The sequence below is a fragment of the Ceratotherium simum genome, chromosome 27, assembly GCF_057802395.1.
Source record: "Ceratotherium simum simum isolate JZ-2026a chromosome 27, ASM5780239v1, whole genome shotgun sequence".
NCBI classification, from domain to species: Eukaryota; Metazoa; Chordata; class Mammalia; order Perissodactyla; family Rhinocerotidae; genus Ceratotherium; species Ceratotherium simum.
The window spans coordinates 2912222-2923027 of record NC_141926.1 but is presented as its reverse complement, the minus strand read 5'-3'; the positions used below and the strand labels follow the sequence as shown (position 1 = coordinate 2923027).

Sequence of the window (10806 nt, the reverse complement as noted above, 5' to 3'; positions counted from 1 at the left end):
ACCGATGCACGCTCCAGGCAGGCTGGCCTGCTCGTTTCACCACATCCTCACCGTCCTTGGTTCTTCTCTTTTCTTCTCCCAAGTTTTTGTTAATGTAGAAGGCAAAAAAAAACCAAAACGTTTATATGGCATTTCCTTGGTCACTCACGAGGTGGACTATTCCTCCACATTATTATTACTTCTCCTATTTCCCCTTTTGTGGACTATTTGCTCACCTGAGGATATTATTGATGGAAGGCATTAAAATGCAGGTAAGAAAACACCTGACCAGAGGGGCCGGACCATGCCACTGTGCCCAGCACAGTGCTGCACGGGGAGATGCTCCTAAACCTCTGGAGAGTGAACGAAGGGCAGTTAAACAGAGGGGCAAGCATGGAATGGAATATTAAAAACATCACACAGTTTGTGGATTCTTTGGAAACTCATGGGTTACTGCTTTAGAGTCAGTTTGGTTTTTTTTATTAAACCTTTATTTTGAGATAATGTAGATTCACAGGCAGCTGTAAGAGGGATCCCAGGTACGCTTTACTCAGTTCCCCCAGGACAGCATCTCAAAAAACTCTGGCACAACATCACAACCAGGATGTTGACACTGATACAGTCCATACACAGAACATTCCATCCCCACAGGGACTCCTCCTGCTGCCCTCTTATAGCCACATCCATTTCCCTCCTTACCCCACAACCGCTCCTTAACCCTTGGCAACCACTAACCTGTTCTCCATTTCTATAAGTTTGTCATTTCAAGAATGTTATAGAAATGAAATCATACAGTACGTAACCTTTTGGGGTAGGATTTTCTTCATTCAGCATAATTCTTTCAAGATCCATCCAGGTCATTTCATGTATGAGCATTTCATTCCTTTTTATTGCTGCATAGTATTCCATGGTGTGGATGGACCACAGTTTGTTTAGTCACCTGTCAAAGGACATCTGGGTTGTTTTCAGTTTTGGGTTACAACGAATAAACCTGCTGAGAACATTTGCTGGCTCATCATTCATTTTGGCCCACCCTCTGTGGAGAGGGCCTGAGCAGTGGGGCAGAGTAAATCCTGTGGTGTCTCCCTTTAGACAGAGCATATACAATATCCCAATACATAATTTAACAGGCTCTTTGCAGCCTGGAGACAATGTAATGGGCTACCAGGAAGGGTCATCTGGGCTCAAGTTCCAGCAACCTTTAAAAAAAACAAATGCTGTCTCAGGAGAAGAGGATCTGAAAAAAGAATGGACATCGATTAATAGGAATAGCATCATTTTCACCATTATTAAAAAAGAATTGCTAAACCAGTATTTGTGCTGAATTCAAGCATTTACTAAATTCTCATGTGAAAAAAAGTCTCTGATAGGTCTGCTCAGAGAGAATAGAGCTCAGGAATCCCCTTACTGCCCATGAGGCAGAGGGTTGCCTGGAACGGAATGGGAGAGCTTTGCTCTTCCCTTCCCTCCCTTCACAAAGAAAACTCTTCTGAACAAGAGCTGAGCAGTGCGGTCAGGACACAGCATCTGCACCATCATAAAGGAAGAATTGTTAGTGTCTGTTTTCTTGGTCTCTGCGCTTAGTTCTCTGTGAGAACAAAGAGATGGAGACCTGGCCTTCGAGTCTATATTTGTATTTGCAGGTTATTTTTTATTTTTAATTTTTATTTTAGCTATTTGAGTAGATGTGAGTGATATGTCATTGTCACTTTAATTTGTATCTCCCTGATATCTACTGGACACTGAGCATCTTTTCACGTGATAACTGGCCATTGGTGTTGGTCCTCCCTGATTTTTATTCTTCTGTTGTTCCTTTCCTGCCTTCTTTTGGACTAATCAAATATTTTATATTTTTCCATTTTATTTCCTCTACTGGCTTCTTAGCCAAACTTTTAAAAATTATTTTTTCAGTAGTTTTGCTCTAGGGCTGAATGTATGTATCCTTATATCAAACTCCACTTAGAGTCAGTATTGTCTTACTTCAATCTTGTCTCTTCATACAGGACCCTTCTCATCTCCCACTTCTCACTTCACACCTGAAATTCCCACTGCACCGATGCCGAAGACTCACCAGGTGTGATGTCCTTTATCCCCCCATCCTCCGTGCTATCGTCGTCATGTCTGTTACCTCCTCATACATTTCAAAACCAACACACCAAGTTATTACGTATGTTTTAAACAGTCAGTTGTCTCTTAAGGAAATTATGAGAAAAAGAAAAAAGCATAACAATTTAGGTTTCCCCATTTGTTGATCATTTCCAGGGCTATCTTTTCCTTCCTGTATGTCCAAGTTTCCATGTGGTACCACTTCCGTTCACCCTGAAGAGCATCCTTTAGCATTTCTTGTAGTACCTGCCTGCTGGCCACAGATGCTCTCAACTTGATCTGAAAATATCTTTATCTGCCCTCATTTTTTAAGGTATTTTTGCACTACATAGAGTTTTGGGTTAAGTTTTTAAATTCAGCACTTTAAAGGTTTTGTGTTCTGGCTGACATTGTGTCTGATGAGAAGTCACTGGAAATTCTTACCATCATTCCCCTGAAGGTGTGTCTTTCTTTGCCGGCTGCTTTCAAGGTTTTCTCTGTATGGTTTTCAGCAGTTTGACAGTGATGTATCTGTATGTGATTTTCTTTGTATGTATTCTACTGAGGTTTTGCTGAGTTTCTTGATCTATACCTCGTTTTAAAATCAAATTTGTAGATTTTTCGCCATCATTTTTCAAATAAATTTTCTGCCCTATTCTCACTCTCTTCTCCTTCTGGGACTCCTATTACACAGGTGTTAGGCCATTTTATATTGTCTCATAGGTCTCTAAGGCTCTGCTCATTTTTCTTCCGTATTTTTCCTCTTCTTCAGATTGAATAATTTGTATTGATCTATCTTCAGGATCACTGCTATCTCCAACCTGCTGTTATGCCAGTGCAGTGAAATTTTCATTTCAGTTGTACTTTTCAGTTCCAGCATTTCCATTTGATTCTTTTTTTGTACTTTCTATTACTCTGCTCTGAGTCCGTATCTCTTTACTCATTAAGACCATACCTTCATTTAATGCTTTGAACATATTTATTATAGCTGCTTTATAGCCTTTATCTATAAATACAACATCTGGGCCGTCTAGTGGTTGGTTTCTATTCACTGCTTTTTTTCTTGATTATGGTTTACACTTTCTGGTTTTTGCATGTCTAGTAATATTTTTGGTGTACGTTGGGCACTGGAGAATTCATAAGTTGTAGAGACTCTGGATCATCTTCCACAGAACAGTCTTGACTTGTTCTTGCTGGCAGTTCACTTACTATCTTTATCACCCTGAATTTGTATAGATTTAGTTTTATGCTGTGTTAGGTTGGACCTGAGGAACATCCAAGGTGTCCCCAAGCCCCTCCAATTTGGTGAGATTCAAACTCTGTCCCTCTTGCAGATCTTGTCAAGGCTTTGCTTTATGCTTTATAAGGTAGGACCAGCACAGGTCTTATTTTAGGGCAGGGCAACCTATGGCTCACAGGCCACATCTGCGCCATGCCCTGTTTTGGTATGGCCCTTGAGCTAAGAATGGTTTTTGTAGTTTAAAATAATTGTTTAAAAATAAATCCCCCCAAAACAATGTGAAACTGAAACTGTATGTGGCCTGCAAAGCCTAAAATACTTATCCAGGCCTTCACAGAGAACGTTGGCTGACCCCTGGGGGCTTGGTCCTCAATCTAGTGTCTTAGCCCAATGCCCTGGGTGTAAATGAGGTATCAAGGAGGTCTTTCCTGTAGCCCTGCTTGACCTCTAGTCTTCGTGCCATTCCCAACTCTGTAACAGCCACTTCCTGGAAAGCCCTATGAAGTCTCCTCCTCCACATGCTGAGCCTTACAGGCTTACAGGGGCGGCCCACAGACTTGTGGCTCTCCACCCCTGCTTAGCTCCTTCTTCTCTGGTGCTCTGCCCCACAGGCTCCAGCTGTCCGAAACTCTGATCTTTGCCTCCTCACCCAGCTACGATGCACCACGCTACACTATGCGTACACATTTAGCAAATTTGAGGTCACACTCAAACTATTTCACACGTACATTTACTTTATCTCATTTGCAGAAGTTACCACAAACCTACTTTCCTTGCACAAGAAACTTAGGTTTCGTTTTGCGGCATTCCCAAAACGTGTACCACCGCCTACTCCCTGGAAGGCCCTGTGTGGCTGGGTACTGGGGGGAGGGTTGGGTACACAAGCAAAAGGCACAGAGCCTAATTCAAGAATTGTAGTGTCATGGAGACAGGAAATTAGTGCTAATGGGAGCGGAAGCAACGTGTTGTGGAAATCCAGAGAGAGGAGAGTCACCCCAACCATCTGGAGGGGTTTGTAGCCAACTGGTCTCCGAAGGGAGCCTTGAGGAGGGAGTGTGGCTCTGCAGGGTCTTTTGCTATAGAGAGAAGGTATATACAATCCTGTTCTACTTTATGGCAGCAATATTACTTCATAAAACCAGTGTAACAAGAACACAAGACCTGGAGTTTCGCAAGAGCTAACTGCCTTGCAGCGCGGTGGTGGGAGTTAACCCTGCGTCTTAACCAATCCCCCGAGGCATGCAGCCTCCGGTAAAAATAACAAAGCGAGGTTACGGGCCACCGGCCCACACACAGGTGAGTCACTGACGTGCTCGCGTCCCCAGGCCCTCGTCACTGCCTGCCGCGGTTGTCCCCAGTCCACACGCCCTCGTCAGTGCCGCCCGGGGTCCTGCCTGTGTCCACACACCGTTGTCAGCATCTCCCGAGGTCGCCCCGTGTCCACATGTCGTTGTCAGTGCCTCCCGGGGTCACTCGGAGGCAGCCTCTGCAGGCACTCGCCCGGCCCCGCCCGCCGCCCGCCTTCGTCCGCCGCCCGCCTTCCCTCCCCAGCCGCCGCGCCGCGGAGCCCGCCTTTCCGTCGGAGGACAGCGCCCCGGCGGCGGGCGGCCCGTCCCTTTAAGCTGCGCGCCCCGGAAGCGGTAACGCGGCGGCGCCGGGCCCGGAAGTGGATGCGGCCGGCGGCGGGCGGCCGGCTCGGGAGCTGCCTCGCGCGGCCGGCGGCGCCGCTCAGGCTCGGGCTGGCCCGGCGCGGCCTCGGGGCAGCCCATGGGTCGCGGGGGGCCGGGCCGGTGACGCCGGACGCCCATGGACGCCCCTGCGGAGCCGCTGCCGCCGGTGATCTACACCATGGAGAACAAGCCCATCGTTACCTGTGAGTGCCCGTCGGCGCGGACGGGGCGGCGGCCGTTGCGGGCGGCCCGGCCCAGGCCCGCCCGCCCCTCGGCCCCGCGGCCCGGCCCCGCCGCTTCCTGGAACGGAGGTGTGGCCGGGGCGGCGGCTGCCGCGGGCCCTCCGACCCCACCGGGGAAGTCAGCAACCTCCCCCGGGGACAGCCTCCGACCTCCCCCGGCAACCTCCCCCTGGGGACGGCCTCCGACCACCCCCTGCGGGCGATCTCCGACCCCGCCGGGGCGACCTCCGACCTCCCCTGGGGAAGTCAGCAACTTCCCCCGAGGGCGACCTCCGACCTCTCCTGGAGGCGATCTCCGGCCTCCCCGGGGGACGCCCTCTCAGGCCGTTTCGGCTGCAGTTTGACAGCCCGGGCCGCCGGCGCGCCCCGGAGTCGAGGGCGAGGAATGGGAGCCCGGTGCAGCCCCGGGCGGCAGCTCGCCCCGCGAGCGGGGGTGGGGGGGACCGGCCTTCCTGGTGGGGACCATTCTCTCTGGTCCCTGGGAGGGCTCTCCTGGCTCTGAGAGTTGCGAGCGGGGACGAAGTTTGCGAGCCTTCGTGTGTTAGAAGACGTGGGTTTGTGCTTCAGTGAAGTGGTACTTGGCAGAAGACGCAGGTGACCGTCGGAGCCGGGCACGGCTGCCCTCGCACGGGCCGGGCGGCTCTGCTGATGGAGCTGGGAGCGCGGGCCAGGCGTTATCTCATTGAGTTCTCCCCGCAGGCCCCTCGGGGGAAGAAACCCGTTTTACAGATGAGGCTGTAAAGGTTGGGGGAGCTGCTCCACCATAACATCCCACTCTGGAATCCACACTCTGGACAACCGGACTGGCGCCTCTTTGTTTTGGTTGTCGATTTTTTGTGTGCCCCATTTATGCATACGCAAAGGAATTGTTTTCCTATCACAGAAAAAATTTCCCCTAATTTTTACGATGGTAATTTTAGAATTAAATAGTTTAGAAAACACTGAGCTTATGGGAAGTGTTGAAATGTTGGTTGACTTTTGATGACTTGTAGAGAGGTTTTTCAATCTATCAAGATTTTTAACTTTTGTATTCTATTACATTCTGTGTCTTCAGGTAATTTTTTCTTTTTTTTTTTTTTTTTTTGTGAGGAGATCAGCCCTGTGCTAACATCCACCAATCCTCCTCTTTTTTTGCTGAGGAAGACGGCCCTGGGCTAACATCTGTGCCCATCTTCCTCCACTTTATATGGGACGCCGCCACAGCATGGCTTGCCAAGCAGTGCGTCGGTGCGCGCCCGGGATCCGAACCAGCGAACCCCGGGCCGCCGCAGCGGAGCGCGCGCACTTAACCGCTTGCGCCACCGGGCCGACCCCGGGGTAGTTTTTTCAAATGGCCTTCCATGCTTGGAAAGGAAGCACTCTTTCTCTAGCAAAATCTGGGCACCAAGGTGGTAGTAGACTTATGTATGTCTTGAGCACTCTCCTGTTTTCTCTCTTTGTTTCTTTTTATTTTTTTCTGATTAATGGATATGCGTCCTGGTATGCTCCCTCTGGTCAGATCCCTGAGAAATTGTATATTTAAAGTTTTAAGTTTATTGCTTCATCCTTAGATGATAAACTTTCTTAGGGAAATGGACTGTGTCTTGTCTAAATTTGGACACTTGCATAGTTCAGCAATAGCTGTTTTCTTTTCTTCCCCCAGAGCACTTGTCAATTGAAAGTGTTACTCGAGACTGCGCCTTCAGAGAACAGGTGCGTGCAGAGCTGCTCTGGCGGCCCTGCGATTCCCAGGTGCTTTCTGAGTCCTCAGAAAGAGGGGCCGTGCCGGGTCTTCATGTTAGGTTTCAGTGTCTTCCAGATCTGGAAGCTTCTCCCCAAGTGCCGGGCACGTTGTGAGTGCTGGATAAATATTACTTGTAGGGGCAGCGTCACATCTAGTTATGTCTCATACCACTCGGCTTACATTTTAATAGCAATATGTTTTTCTAGGCATTGTGTAAATATATTTCTGAAGACAAAATTCCTAAAGCTCTGTTGGATTCAGCCTTGACTAAACGGGTATATTGTTGTCCTAGGAGTCAGGGTTTGAGATACGTGTTTTAACGTTTAGTTTCGTACACAGTTGCATGGCAGACGGCTGAAGGATGCAGTTTCCTTTCCTACAGATGTATTATAATAGCTTATGTTGGTGGAGGTTTTTCCTGTGTTTAAAGCACAATGAGTAAGTGTTAACCTGTACTGATGGTGTCTCTGTCTTAAAAGGCACAACTTTTCGTTCATTGGAGTCTCAGAAAAGAAAGTGGCTTCAGTAAACTTTTGGAGAAAGTTAGCTTGAAAAATAAAAAAGATTCCTTTAAAAGTTACAGATTTTCTCACCTTTGGGAAGGCTGACTTCATCAGTCAGACTCAGCTTATCTGGGGCTGAGGCTTCGGCAAGCACTTGTTGTCCTGGTTTTGCTTCATACTTTCTTTATCTTGTTCCATTCTTTCAGCTGCACGTGTTTTGAAGGGAGAAGCTAGTCAAAGCCATGTAGACAGAGGTAGTGGGAAGATTGCTTTAAAAATCCATCCGGAGACTCTTTATTTGTCACATTTTTGCTGTTATGTACATAGTTCTCTTAGTATACAACTTTTTTTTTTTTTTTTGGTGAGGAAGATCAGCCCTGTGGTAACATCTGCTAATTATCCTCTTTTTTTGCTGAGGAAGACTGGCTCTGGGTTAACATCCGTGCCCATCTTCCTCTACTTTATATGGGACGCCGCCACAGCATGGCTTGCCAAGCATTGTGTTGGTGCGCGCCCAGGATCTGAACTGGTGAACCCCGGGCCGCTGCAGCGGAGCGCGAGCACGTAACCGCTAGCGCCACCGGGCTGGCCCTAGTGTACAACGTTTTTGTTTTCAAAAGTCTATTTACATCTTTGGAAATGTCACCACTTCAGATCTCCTTGAAGACTTACCAAGCCGTTGCACCCTTATGAGCTCTGTGTTTGTTCATTTTAAAATGGAAGCAGAGTTTATGCTAGTTTTCAATTTCATAGAATTGAGAACCTTTCACTTCAAGTGAAAATGAATTGTGCATAAACCTTTTTGAGAAGAATGTGAATGTAACTGGTTCAGGGAAATTTAGGAACTGTTTCTGTGTGGCCAGGAGAAGCATGGAAAGCCCCCAGAGATTAGGGGTGAATAGAGTACATTATTACTTGAAAACCTTGCTGAATTACTTTAGTAATATTCTGAAGCTACCTAAAAGCTTTGATGGCCTCAGTCTGTAATGAAAAGTTTCTGAACCTGTTGCCTGCCTGCCTCTGGTGCAGAAGGACTGCCTTAGCAGGGGATGTGCTTGGGCCCAAGGCTGGGCAAGCCTGTAAATACTGGAGAATGTATCTGAAATGCACAGGGATGTCAGCTGAACAGTGAGTGGTACTATAGTGTGGTGACGTTGGGTGTTGAATTACCTAATCATAGCGATGTGAATACCTATGGTGTCATTTATTAATCATGAAAAATGCACAGTGAAACTGAAACAAATCCAGCAGATCCATTTGATCTAAATTTAAATTTTAGCTTAGAGTTTTTTTTTCAGCCACTAGGTCAGTTCTCTGCTTTAGAATAAAGACTTAGGTTTCTGATCCAAGGGTATGTTAGGAAAGATGTTCCTTTCCCAGCTGTCTCATTTTGTGGACAAAGTTATTGCAATTCCACTGATTTGTGACTTTTTTTTTTGACTGTTGGCATCGTATCTAAAATAGCACACACTATCAACGTGGAATCGTGTAGTATCTGGAAATAACTGCTCCATCCAGATGATCTGTTCTCACCAGCTCTCCCTGGAGGGCCTGTTTCATTTCTCTGAATCTCTGTATTTGGGGTTCCAGATCTGACATACATTTTGAAAGGGGGGAAAAAGGCAACAAAAATAGGTGGATCTATAACGCTTTGTTCCTGGTTGGAGTTGGTTTTTTTCTTTTGTAGGTAAATTTTTTAAATTTGCATGTCGCAATTTTCCACCAAGCCCAAAAGTATGGTGCTTGTGATTTAACCACTATCTCAGTTTCATTACCAGACAAGTAATTTAAAATGTATTTTTTTTTAATTGATGCACATAAATGCAGGTCTTGGTCCATATTAAATTCTTAGGCCAATAGCGAATCGCCAGTTGAGAAGTGGGAGAAACATTTCTCCTTAGGAAACCCCAGTTGTTCATGAGGTCCGTTTGGAGGGCGAGACTGAAGGCACCACCAGATGTGCTTTCCTTTCTGTGTCTGTCCTTTCCCTTGCGCGAGGTTATATGACCCAGGACGGTACGTCGTCTCGTCCTCATCTGTGGAGTAGGCCCAGTGGTAGTTCTATTTCAGAGGGTTGATGTGGGGTTAAAAGAATGAATATGTGTAAAGCATAGTGATCGAAGTGCAAACAAATGTTAGCTACTAAGGAGAGATTCCTAAACTTCCTGTGTTCCTGGTGCCTTGAGTGTCTTAGTGATTTTTTCATGGCACCTCTAGGTTACAAAGAATACTTAATAATTCCATTTATTAAGTAGTTAGGTCCAAATAATTTTATTAAGTATTATGTCCTAACAGTAGCTATTTGAAAAAAAATACATATCAATTGGAAGAAAAATTTTTAATTCTTAGATAACTGTAATAACATACTAATGGGGTGGTTGCACGTGTTGGGCACTGCACAACTTCTCTGACCTGGGAATCAGATTGGACACTGCCGCCTTCTTTGATTTTTTTTTTTTTTTTTTGTGGTGCTTGCCTTTTATCACAGCACCTGTTCTGTGATGATAATGATGTCGTTGAAAGGAATGCAGCACCGTCTAATATTGAAACTATGAATACCTCAAGTGGGGTCCGGTACATCTCCAGCATTGCTGTTTCCTCATAGATTTAAAATATATCGTGGGGCCTCTGTGGGCTTGCTGTGGTACCCTGAGGCGCCTGGGTACACAGTTTGGGAACTCATGCTGCTGGTAGAGTAGCCTAGCTCTGGGGTGGATTTGAACTGATCATTTAGAAGTGAAAAGCTTCCTTTTCTATCTGAACTTCAGCTCACATGCCTAAAAATTTGGTTTACGCAAATGACACTCAAGGGTCTGATTTTATCTTAAGCGCTGGTGAAGCTCTGGAATAATCACGTGTGGCAGACATAACACACGCCATTCTTTCCCTAGACAGGAACCAACAGCACGGTGGTGTGGTCCTCACAGTGAGAGAGGGGAAAGCCTGAATCGGTCATCTTGTATTGGAAATGCAAGCGACTTACTGAAGGATTTTTTTGTCTAAAGAAAGTTTTTTGCCAGTTGACAGGGTCTTTCTATATGAATTGCACGATTTAGTGTGTGTGGTCGCACAAGGGATTGTGCGCTGATCTCCCACTCCCTCTGCTCTCGCCTGGCGGCTTCAGCTCTAGAGGGCAGAGCCGGGGTGGCGGAAGATTGCCCGGCCTTAACCGCTCCCGACGTGCCTCTTTCTGAGCTCCCTCCTGCCTGTTTGCCTCAGAGCCTCCTGGGCTTTCTCTCCTCCCTCTATGCCGATCAAGTCTTTCCTCTGTAACGCTCTTAACATGAATTTTACATCTTTTCACAGTATTTTGGTCTCAGAATATTTGGTTTTCAAATTAAAAATTGATGATCTTGGAGTCATT

The 10806-nt window shown here is 46.6% G+C and overlaps 1 protein-coding gene across 2 annotated transcripts in view; it reads left to right on the top strand.

The window, feature by feature from the left end:
• The first annotated feature begins 5015 nt into the window (after nucleotides 1-5015).
• Nucleotides 5016-10806, top strand: part of TRAPPC10 (trafficking protein particle complex subunit 10) — an 88582-nt gene continuing 82791 nt past the window's right edge. Inside the window, exon 1 of one of the 2 annotated variants that reach the window (XM_087418007.1) lies at nucleotides 5016-5177. In XM_087418007.1, the coding sequence (XP_087274133.1) occupies nucleotides 5111-5177 (67 nt within the window). In that variant the 5' untranslated portion in view covers nucleotides 5016-5110. The remainder of the gene's footprint in view (nucleotides 5178-10806) is intronic. The other variant, XM_087418006.1, reaches the window with a different exon arrangement.